This window comes from Mandrillus leucophaeus, unplaced genomic scaffold (genome assembly GCF_000951045.1).
Source record: "Mandrillus leucophaeus isolate KB7577 unplaced genomic scaffold, Mleu.le_1.0 Scaffold50, whole genome shotgun sequence".
Lineage (NCBI taxonomy): Eukaryota > Metazoa > Chordata > Mammalia > Primates > Cercopithecidae > Mandrillus > Mandrillus leucophaeus.
This window is the reverse complement of record NW_012105365.1, coordinates 4,910,402-4,922,810: the sequence shown is the minus strand read 5'-3', so window position 1 is coordinate 4,922,810 and position 12,409 is coordinate 4,910,402. Positions and strand designations below refer to the sequence as shown.

Genomic DNA, 12,409 nt, shown 5'->3' with positions numbered 1-12,409 from the left:
TCATGATCTTTCCAGGATTACTTCTTGAAGACAGGATTTTTACCCCATAACCTTGGTGGGCAAACACAACTAAGGTATTTAGAGAATATAGGGAATATTCCGGAGACTAGACAGGAATGAACCAACCAGAAGGAAGCCATATCAGTCTTACTCAGGTTGAAAATGGGCCAGGGGCAAGGCTGGTTCATTTAGATGTTTAAGGGCTTTGAGGTCTTGAGTTTGTTTTGTTTTGGTTATTTGCTTGGGCAAAAAAGTGACATGATGAAAGGCAAGAGGGAAAGAAACCTTCCTGATCAACTTACTTTCCTAGATGCTTTAAACACATGAGCTCACTTATCTTCATTTTGATAAAACTTGGAAGCAAATTTTATTATCCATTAGAAAGATGAGTAAACAGAGGATAATGAACTCCCCAGGTGGCCAGTTAAGAAATAGTAGTTTTTCTGATTCAAATCCATGCCCTTCATACTGTAACACAGACGTATCCTTAATACGAAGGATGAATTTGAAAGGGTGGAGTCTAGATCAAGGAGGACTAATTGAAGCTATTATAGGAATTCAATACAGAACAAACAAGACATTCAGTTAGAATAAAAAATTCAAAGGATTTTTGAGAAACTATCCAAGTCATCTCCTGCTATACTGCAACTAACCATTCTCAGTTTAAGAATCAAACACTGAATCATTGGGATCCAATACACAGCTTAAATTGTGTAAATAAAAATTCAGCCATGTTTGAGTGGAAAGTTATCCATAAAGAAATTCATTTATAGTAATTACTGAGTGTTTTGTTCACGTCTTCCAAAAAATATGTGAGGACTTATTATAGGCCTTGGAGATAATGTTATCAACATAGGCAAGTCTCTCCTCTTTTGTAACTTACAGTCTAGTGGGAATAAGGTGAAGATGGAGATGGAGCATAAATAATGAATGAATGAAAATGCAGGCTCATTCAGTAGTGAATGCTGTAATGAGATTTTTTTAAATCGCCTTGACAAGTGGGTTACTGAAGTTTATCTCAAATTTTAATGTGCATGCGAATCACCTGGGGATCTTGTTGAACTAAAGATTCTGATTCAGTAAGAAAGGATGGGGACCAAGGATCTCCATATCAGTAAGCTCCCAGGAAATGGAGATGCTACTAGACTAAGACCATACTTGGAGTGTCAAGACTCTAGGTTCTTTTGGGGGTTGTAGCACGTGAAACAATTTACTTACAGTAGGCAGAGTCTTGGAAATTGACTCTAGAATTTTGACAAGGTTCAAATACTTACAAAGAAATTCCTATTTTCCCATGCTGACTATTTTGAAGATTCAAAAATATATATTATATCTCAAATTCTGTAAAAAAATTTTTGTCACCCCTACTTTGCTGGTACCTATTTCATAATATTCCACTGAAGAAAAAATTCCACTGAAGGGAAGCAGCCAGACATTGGAATTCTATGTGCTATGCAGATGAAACAGCAAGTTCAAACACTCTTCAACAAAAATATCTTAGAAAAGAAAAGCATATGGCTACAGTTTAATGACTAAATGGAAGAGTGATTTGATATGAGAAATAGGCAGGAGAGTTAAATCATGTAGGACTTTATAAGCCATAGCAAAGAATTTATATTTTATTCTATATGGAAAGGAAAATCACTGAAAGATTTTTAAGCAGGGGAGTTTATGATCTCATATTTTAGTAGAAAAAATCAGGCTGCTGTAAAGACTCTATTACTATATGGCAAAAAGGCATAAATGAGGAGACTGGTTAGGAAGTTGAGGTGGGTACTGGGGTCAGAACCATCCGACAATAGGATGTTAACAATGGAGATGGTTAGAAGTAGAGGTAGAACCTGTCAAGAACTGTGAAAGGTTTTTACCCTGTTGCAATCTACCAGGTTAGCCTGCCACAGTTTCAGAATCCTTGTGTCAGAAGACATAAGACTCCTGATTCAGAAACAAAGAACTTTATTACCTCGTAGTCATAGCAGTAGCCAGAGTATCAACACTTGTGTAGGGTCCTGGAGTCCTGATTTCTTTCTTTCTTTCTTTCTTTTTTTTTCCAGACAGAGTTTCGCTCTTGTCACCCAGGCTACAGGGCAATGGCATGATCTTGGGTTCAGGCAACCTCTGCCTCCCGAGTTCAAGCAATTCTCCTGCCTCAGTCTCCCGAATAGCTGGGATTACAGGCGCGTGCCACCACACTGGGCTAATTTTTGTATTTTTAGTAGAGACAGGGTTTCACCATGTTGGCCAGGCTGGTCTCGAACTCCTGACCTCAGGTGATCTGCCCGCCTCAGCCTCCCAAAGTGCTGACGAGAGCCACCACACCCAGCCAAGTTCTGATTTCAACAAGGCAATGCAGAGTGGGCTAGGACACCTGCGTAAGCAGTACTCAAAAGAGGATCAGTGTTACTTATTTTCTTTTTGCCTTAGGATCAAATATACAATAGCATAGTGCTGTTATTGATCCTATCCTTATTTAAAATGTTGACATTGTGTTCATCATGGACTTGGCATTATTTTTGATATTTTAAATATTGCATTATTGTCTTGATTAATGCATTTTTGATGTCTCCTTAAATTTGTATCTCAGGCAAGTGCCTCACTTGCTTTACACTAGCCCCAGCCCTGCCTTTCCCCTAATAGGTTAGGGTGGTGATTTGGGTGTCTATCACCAACAAGGCTTAAAATTTTGGGTTCCTCCCCTCTCTGAAGTTCCTCAGCATACTTAGTCTGGTGTATATGGACTTCACCCACCCTTCAGGATGGGGAAATTTTAATCTAACCTTAAGTAGTATTTTCCTTAAAGCAGCTAAAATTAGGATGGGGGTAGGGGAGTAGGGCAGCACAGTGAGAGAGCAGCTCCTTGCCAATAAATAAGACACATTTGTTTTCAGTTTTAAGCACTCAGCAGCTACCTATGGCTCAACCATATAAGGTCCAATATTTTTGTGCACCTAAAAGACTAAATTATGAAATAAGATCATCATTACTGTCACTATTCGCTTTAACTTTGGTGACCCATTGACTAAAGCCAGAGCCTATAGCTTTCTGGCTGGAACTCATGGCTTGCGCACTTTACTAATTTGGCCTTGACTCACACAGCAAGTGTGACTTGCTTCTTTTTGATACAAAATTAACAGGGCGTTTGCTCTCTCATCATGATAATATCTCTTAGGGTCTTGCCTTGTTTTAGCATAAGGGTTGGGGAAGTTTTCCAGGGCTGTCGCTGATGGTAGGAATTTGTCTAGATTTCTTTGCATCCCTTTCTCATTCTTTGTGAACACTGTAAACCAATCCAGGTGAGTAAGCGCCCAAATACAAATCAGTGCCTCATCTATAGCTTCCCAGAAAGCTAAGTTCCACTGAAAAACAAAACAAAACTCTGAATCCTTTGACTGTCATCTTGGAATGAATCTAAGTTTAGAATAAGAGACTACAGCTGGGGATTAATCCTTTAAGGGCCCAGCTGTTGCCATTCTTCCTTAACAAGCATATGTGCCCTGATGTCTCAACCTCCCAAGGAAACCAGTCAAAGTTCGAGTGATTCACCTGGCTTCTACGTTCTCTGAAAATCTCTCAATGCTCAGCGTAGGTACATGTCTCTGCAATTTTTGTGTAAAAGACAGTGGAATTTTATGCCTACCCAGGACAAATGTTAGTACTAGTTACTAGAATCAGGTGGATCTGAATCCAAACGGGGAGGAAATTCACCCCACTCTACCCTCCAGAGAAGAGTTAACGACAGCCAGGGCATCAGTCTAGGAGCTGTGTTTAAACCTACTTCCTGTTACTCAGCCTTCAACCACATCTCCAAATCCTCCTCCTTAACAGGCAATAAAGTGGAACAGTATTTATTCCTGCTTAACCGTACAATTTGGTCAACATGTTTGCTACTGATTCCCACGTACTTCCTCAAATCCTGTTAATCAGTCCTTGAAGCCCTCATATTTTCTTTCTGAAAAAGCCATGTGTCTGTTGGCATTCTTTCCTCATTGTCAAAACTGTCAAAGACTGTAGTGCCTGAGATTTTACTATACTTACAAGGCAACAAGTTAGCTTACCACAGTTTTACTAATGCTAGCAAAAAGAACTTTATGACTCACAGCAATAGCAGTAGCCAGAGTGTCAGCATTTGCACAGGTTTCCTGAGTGCCACTTCTCACAGGGCTACACAAAGTAGTCCAGGTGACCCCTGTACCATCAGTGGGTTACATCACAGGAGAGGAACTCTGAGACTAGGGAACCTGAATCTTTTATAATGAGTAGTATGCTGCCCTTTGTTCTAGAGGTAGTCACTGTCTCTATCTTCTAAAGCTCTTTGCTACACAAAATCCTTGAAAAGACATTCTGGAACAAAGGCAGAGCCTTGTTCACAAAATGGCATGAGAAGCTCATGTAGAATAATTTCCCAACAGAATTTGCTGTTGGACTGGATGTATGGGTGTAATGGTAAAATCAAGGATGGTCTTTAGCTTGCACACTGGGTGGCATCTGGTGTCACTTACGCAAACAGTGACACTTGGGGAAAGGGACCAAATTTTGATTACATTATTATGATATGCCTATTTCATTACCAAAAGAATATGTCATGATGGCAGTTGAACATATAATTCTAGAAGCCCAAAGTATAGGTCAAAACCAGTAATAATTGATTTGGACATCATCAATATTTAAGCCATGAAACTCAATGGGATGGTGAAGAAAGAGAGTTCACAACTGAGCTCTGGGCAAGTCCAGCACTTAAAGTTCAAGTAGAATAGATAACTAAGACAAAGAACAACCACTGAGGGAAAGATGTGTCCAGGAATCCAAAAGGAAGGAAGTGATTAACTGTGTCAAGCATTGCTGCGAGTTCGACAAAGATGAAAACAGAGCATCGTGAGCTGGTAGTATTCAAAGGGTCAGAACACAGAATTACAGACAAAAGCAGACTTTTAATAGTGTGACTTACTGATGGAACTGGATAACTGAAACTATGAGACTGATATTTGGGGCTTTGTAGTAAAAGGTATTTCAAATTTATAACAGGTATGCTGAATAAACATGGTGCACAAACTATGATAAAAATACAACTTTAATGCTCCTTCCGTTATCTCTTCAGTATTTAGCAAGGGTAATCATCCCCCACCCTGGGATGGAAATTCCTGTGCACATATTCAAACACCAAATGTTCACCACATGTGAGGCTCCATTCTGGTGCTGGGGATAGCACAATGAGAAAAAACGTTCATGACCTTGGTAGACCCATGAATTTATATGCTTTTAGGTAATATATGGTACTACCATCATTTTCAATTGAAAATTGTCTTTATTAAGAAATTAAAATATCTAGTCCTATATAATAATCAAAACTATGTCCTCTTGGCATCTTCCTTGGTGTTCATGTTCCCCAATCCACCAGTTGCTACTTCCCTCTCAGCCCTGATTAAAGAGTAATAAGGAAGCAGTAAGATAGTTCTTCGTGGCTAGATGACTTTATGATCTCTAAGTCCACACATGGAAAGATACATCCTTCAGATGCCTGGAAGATGACTAGAGGGTGTTTTCATTTTTCACATGATCTTTAGAAGTTACCCTCTGGCCTTTTCCCCTGAAGGACCTTGAGTGAGTTGACAGGCAGTTCTCTTTTGTGATTTGTCTCTGGTGGCTCCATGCTCATTCTCAGGGCATCCAGCTATCCTACCCCAAGCCTCTTTCTGTGAAGGTCTCCAGGCCAAGACATAGGCCCAAGACCATGCATAATGGCTCTTGTGTGGCCCATCTTGTCCATGCATACCATTCACATAGCCTTTGCTTTGATAAATTCTCAGAACAAAGGACTACCCCGAGACAGTTGCAAGTTTTATGCAATGCCCCTAAAGCAATGAGCCTTTCCACCACCTTTTTGATTTCCAAGGCAGGAATCAGGTCCCAATTCAGGGCATCCTCTTCTTGCAGAAACACCTGACTTTTTGTAAACGGCCACATTGAAGCATTCCTTGCTTCAGCGAGGAGACAAAAATCACAGTACAGCTTCACCCAAGATCCCCTCCTCCTAAAAGCCCCTTCTCACCTCTTCTTGTAATGTCTTAAAGTGTGTGAGTAGTTTCAAGGGTTATAGAAATGCTTTCAGAAAAGGTTTGCTGGAAATCTTGCAAATTTGGATTTGTCTTCCCCTCCCATGATCTCTGATATCCTTCACACTGGCTTCAGAGTCAGAGGCAGCAACTGAAGCAGAAAGAGGACAATTCTAACATCATATTGTACATATATGTAGAAAACAAATTCTCCCAGATTTATGAAGACTTTTGCATCACAGAGTCAGATAGCAGCTTGTTTTCTGAGAAGTTGACAAGAAAGGGGCCTGCGATTAGGGGCCTCAAAGTGGAGAGCACTGGGATAGTTAAGAGAGAGAAGAACTTTAAAATGATGAGGATGGATTATGCTCTCAGGATTCAAAGTAAACAAGGTCTAAAGAATTATGCCACAGGGCAGCCTGAATTTTTTTAAAAAATCAAAGGTAAAATGAAGTCTTCTAAAATTATATGGTTTCTCCAGTTATGTGTTCAGTCTTCAGCTTTCCTTGGTTAGAGAGGAAGGTCAGAGACTTTACAGAAATGTTTCATAGATGCCTAAAGTCATTTGGGGCATTTGAAACCATGCTACTTTATAATAGCATGTGCCTAAGGGGAAAGGAAAACAAATCTAAAGTTACTCTGGGATGAGAATGAGAAGACATGATAAACCCTGGTTCTGGGGAACTTTCAGGGAAAACAGTGAGGGAGAAGTGAAAATTATCTGTCAAGAATGGGTGTATAGAAGCCTAGAGAACATGAAGATTGAACAGTGAGTACCTGATGAATCAAAATTCCGGAGAGATGCCAACAAGATAAGCAAAACAAAGGTACCACAGAAGAAAGCTGATAGTGATCCCCAACAAAGAATAGGGTAAACCAGTAGTTGATAGGCAGAGCTTCCAGCAAGCAAGGGAGATACAAAAATGTAAAAAAAAAAAAAAAAACCAACAAATTTGTTTATAATAACCTTAAACCTTAAACAAGCCAAGTTCATAGACTGAAATCACCAGCAATCTGGCCACTTCATCATTGAATATGTTTTACTATTTTAGATTCCAACTTCTGTGGTTTTACAGAAATATCTTTATAAAAATATAAAGAAAACAAACAAGAAAATCCATGCGAAGTCTTGGCAAGCATTCAAAAGCACCCCACACAAATGGTGTTTGCTTACAAATCCTAAGCAATATTTCCAAGACCCCAAACATAGAAGATTCAATATAATTACTGTACTGATTTGGCTATAATCAGAATAGAGCTGTCGATTATTCTGGGTTTTTCGTTTTGGTCTTGTTTCAGCACTCTCTTTAGTTGGCCATTTGACTGAATGTACAGCCAGACACTTACTAGCCAACCTTCTCTTGTAGGTGCAGACGACAACCATGTGCATCTCTGTCAGCCTGAGTGGCTTTGTGGTCTTGGGCTGTTTGTTTGCACCCAAGGTTCACATCATCCTGTTTCAACCCCAGAAGAATGTTGTCACACACAGACTGCACCTCAATAGGTTCAGTGTCAGTGGAACTGGGACCACATACTCTCAGTGTAAGTATGGAACTCAGCACTAACTCCTTCATATGTAACACTGTAGTCAGGACCAGCCTGCCAAGAACAGGCAACACATGTCTGTCCCCGTGAACAATCTCAATTCGATTTTACTAAGTATGGATTTGAACACTGTGAGTCAGGTATTGTGCTAGGTGCTGCGGATGCAGTGAGGAGCAAACAAGTCAAAGTTTCTGTTTGGGCAGTACATACAGTCTGGCAGGGAACAAAGACATTAAATCCATAGCTGCGATTAGGGGTTTAACCATGTTGTGAGGTTAGATAACCTGGTCTCTAGTCCTGTTCTGGAGTCAATTTAATTGATAACTTCGAACAAGTCACTCTATTGCTTTCTGCCTCATTTTACTAATTAAAATAGGGGACTGGACTAGATTGGTGTTTTATAAAGTATATTCTATGTCACACAGATGCCAAAGGAGCTTCATGAAAAATTAAAAGAGGAAGATAATAAAATACAATGAAAAATGCTGCATTCCTAATTCCCCCTTGGAAGTTTATAGCATTTCCTTTAACATAAGTATGTTATAGGTTTTGAGAATCTCTACGCAAGAAAACCTGTTTAACTTTCTTAAAAGTTAACAAAGTTAAAATACTTTTAAAAATATTTTATCACAGTAAAACTAACATCCCAAGGAACACACCTTGGAAAATGCTGGAATAGATCTTCCTCCTACTTCAATGACACAATGTTTTCTCAGCTGAGAAGGCAGTGTGAACTGAAGGATACTAGAATAGTTCCCAGTCCCAAATTCTCTCTGCTACTGGCCTGCAAATGTCTGAAACACTATCCACAGAGAATCATTGATTTAATTCTTTAGAGTTCTCTAAAGTACAAATGTACCTGAAGGGGAAAACCTTTTAAGCAATATTCAGCTAACTTGTGGTGTGAAGTAGAAGCAATTCACTGACGCTGGATGAGGGGGAAGAAAAGAACTGGAGCCATGAGACAGGGAGGGAGGACAGAAAGTGACAGAGACAAATGACTGCTTCAAAATTTTGCCTCGAGTTGATTAGAAAGGATACTTCAAAATAACTCAGCATCACAGGGTCAGCAATCACATTAGTGCCCCAATTTCTCCACCAAAGTACAGAATTTAACAGGGCAGCCCTTCCCCCAGGAAACTGAGGGAAGACTGACAGGCTGAGAGCATGTGTTCCGGGATAGGCTGCACATTCATGTCTTTCCAGCTAAACTCCAACGTGTCACAAAAGTTGACTTTCAGGGCATGGCAAAGCCTGTGAGATCATTTTCCACGGATCTTAGCAAAATTATGTTTATTTCTTGAGCAAACAAAGCTCTTCTTTAGCAGACTAATCTTAACAGCTACCTAGTCCAGTCCAGAGAGAACTGTCAATAACTTATAAAAATATTAACAACAGTTAACAGGAACTTTCATTTGTTGAGTGTTTTTCATATGCTGGGCACCGTACTAAATACTTTACACATGTGTGTGCATGTGTGTGCTGTTTTATTCAATGCTCTAACCCCTTAAGGTAAAGAAACTCACTCAGGGTCACACACTTTAAAAATGGCAGAACCAGAATTTAAAGTCAGTTCCTGTGATTTCAAAGCCAGTGCACCTAACCACTGTATCGTGCAGCCTCTCCTGGAGAGGAAGCTGGAAAAGTTCTCATGATGCTAGGTCCTTGGCAGGCTTTGCAGAGAGAATAAAAAGAAGGTTATCCCAGCAGAATTGTCTCATTGCTAGCTCAGAACTTTTGCTTGTTATTAGAACAATTTAGCGGGGTTCATAAGTCTTCCATATAGAAATTATTCAAAATTTCATATATCCAGACCTCAGTAATTTAGAAATGGCAGAATTTTCTAATGCATATGCTGGGAATTAATAAATTCCAGAAGGGATAGCAAGGGCACTTTCTCCAATCAAGTCTCTTGTTAGAAATTCAGAAATATCCATTTACATAAAACCAATATACTGCAACCACAGCAGAACTGTTAAACTATTGCTCAGTATGCTAATCTGATAGTGACCCAATTAGTACTTGAAGACAGGTGTTTGAACAACATTTTTGGAACATTTTGTTAATAAAATTATAAACTTTTTTTTTTTTTAAAAAAAGGTCTACATTCAGACCTCATTGTTTCAGCAATATTTCCCGAATTAATCCAAATCAATGAAGTAGTACCATGTAACAAAGTGAAGATTTTATATAACATCTCTTGGCATTTTAACGTGCATAAGTAACAAATACATTCACCTGTTATTTGCATTTTTACATCTTTTATTCAAAGTAGTTATATATTCATGAACTCATTTTATCCTCATGAGTACCAGATATCACAAGTTCTATTTTATAGGTAAGAAAATTGAGAATTGAAGTTACTTCTCAAGGATATACAATGATACAAGAGTCAAGAGTTGACCCTGGATTTCCTGACTTTCAGTTAAAATCCTTCCCATTTTAATAAGTTGGGAGTATTTCATAGCAAGAAATGTATTCATTCATTAAATTACTGAGTACCTACTACACACCAAAAGTTTCTAAGCACTGTGTACACAGTAATGAATTGGACAGAATCCCTGGCCCCATGAAGCTTGGTGTCTAGGACAGTGGTTTTCATACTGTAGACTGTAAGCCATTATTGGGTCATGAAATCTAGTATCTTTGGCCAGTGTTTTTTAAAAGAAAAAAATAGAAAATGTTAGAGTGCATTGCATGTAATAAAGGTAAGGCATGAAAGGTAAGTCATGAAGAGTTATATGTATACGTGTACCAGGTCTGGGTAAAATGTATTTATTTCTATAGATCACAATCAAAGATGTTTAAAGGCCAGTGGTCAATAGAATTTAGTTCTGTGCATGAACATGTTACTGACCCACTTTGGTAGGAATTGAAGCAATTATTTAATATCTTAGTGTCTGTTTCCTCTATTGTATATTCAGTTCAATTTATATCCATTTCCCTCCTAAATACTAGGAAGTGTGTTGCTTTAGAAATCAAGAACATTCCTTAAACTGCTCTGAGTTCATTAGATAAAGCATATGTTTTTCTTGGGTTGTACACGATTTATGTTCTTCCAGTGAGTATAATGTTAGCACTTTATTTCACTGGACGATTGTTAATATTGCTGCTGGTTTTCTGACTTTCTCTTCAGAGGTAAAAACAACCCGCTGTAGAGATGAGAGTAAGCTAATATGGAAATAGGGTTATCTCGTTTCCTCCACTTTATCTATTCCTGCATAACAAACTCCTCCATAACTTAAAAGCTTAAAACAATACCTCTTTTTATTATTATCTCTCACAGTTTACAAGTCAGGAATTCAGACAGGGCTTGGTTCACCTGCTCCATGAGGCTGAGGTTCTTCCATGGTTTTAAGCAGAGACTGAGCTGATCTGGAAGATCCATGATGCTTTCACTCTTATTCCTGGCATCCTACCAGGAAGCCTGTCCATGTTGGCTCCTAAAGGCATATTCCATGAAAAAAGGAAGTAAAAACTGGCTTGGCCAGGAAACTGGTATAGCATAATTGGTACCATACTTACTTATCAAAGCTCAGATTCAAGGGGAGGTGCATAGACCCTGCCTCTCAAAGAGTCTGCGACCATTTTAATTATGCCACACTTTCCCAATCCCCAGTTAATCCAGTGCTGCATCTTATCAAGAATTACAGTGACTTTACACAATCCTGTATGATACCAAGAAGTCACCCCAACTGGAAAGTACAGCCATATCAATTCCAAGTTAGTTCTCTGGCAAGAGAGTAGGAGAAATACCACATTACTTTGGAACCTAGGAGAGCCTTCTGATGGCAGCCAAGGTGGTTGATAGCAGAAAGAGAATTGGTGTTGAATTTTTAAAGCTGACTGGTTGCTCCAAAAAAACTGGAAAAGCATAACCAAACTCAGTAGCAGACATGAAAGAATGAACATGGTTAACAATATATTGGAAAACTGAAAAGTTTTACATACTGCTATGTGCAAGAGTATAATTAAAGTTGTGCCTAATTAACTATAAATAGTAGAAGTAAGAGTAACAAAAAATGAAACCTTAATTTTTCTCCATTAAGAATACCCATGGATCAATGATTCCCAGATATTTGTGTATGAAAAATAACTCCTTTGAAATGGAGATGCCCTGGTCCCACCCGTAGATATTCTGATTCATGTGGTCTGGAGCAAAGGCCAGAAATCTGGCTTATAACAGATACCCCAGTTGTTTCAATAGAAGTGGTCCAAGGGAAATATTTTGAGAACCTCTACCCAAACCATCCTTGTCTACTTCATCCACTGATATCAGTGCAGTCAGTGCAGGGGGGGTCTCTAGCCCATCAAAGAGGAAGCAGGGTTTCAGAGACAAAGTGGCATTCTGAATTTCCACCCTTTGCTTCATAATGCCAATGGCCATATCCCTATGCAGTGATTTCCCAGGCTCCCTCTGGAACTTTCAGGGAAGGCATTTCCAGCATAGAAGAACCTGGCCACTCAGAAAACATTTACTAAAAGTGGGCATGCTCTTTCTAATGGCAGTATAACTCAGACACCTTGAAATCCTAAACTCGTACTTTTAATTCTATTCCCACACCCACACACATAAGCAAATATCCTTTCTATCTGGATGAAAAAGAGGTCATTTTTATTCTCTTCTGCTCTAGAAGCAAAAGGGATTCCCAAAGCTAGTTCCTAAGGACAGGCAATCAAGAACATATGTTGGGAATGTAAGTAGAACTGCATAATATTTAAAGAGAAAAGCTGGAAGTACACACGAAGTTACATAGTATAAAACCCTATAGCAGTTATGCAGGTGAGAATATTGACACTAATATGATTTTGTA

The 12,409-nt window shown here is 39.0% G+C and overlaps 1 protein-coding gene across 3 annotated transcripts in view; it reads left to right on the top strand.

The window, feature by feature from the left end:
• The window catches only part of GRM3 (glutamate receptor, metabotropic 3), a 243,256-nt gene that overhangs the window by 221,310 nt on the left and 9,537 nt on the right, over positions 1-12,409 (top strand). For all 3 annotated transcript variants that reach the window (XM_011996060.1, XM_011996059.1, XM_011996058.1), the window contains one exon: positions 7,418-7,592. In XM_011996060.1, coding sequence (XP_011851450.1) covers positions 7,418-7,592 — 175 coding nt within the window. The remainder of the gene's footprint in view (positions 1-7,417; positions 7,593-12,409) is intronic.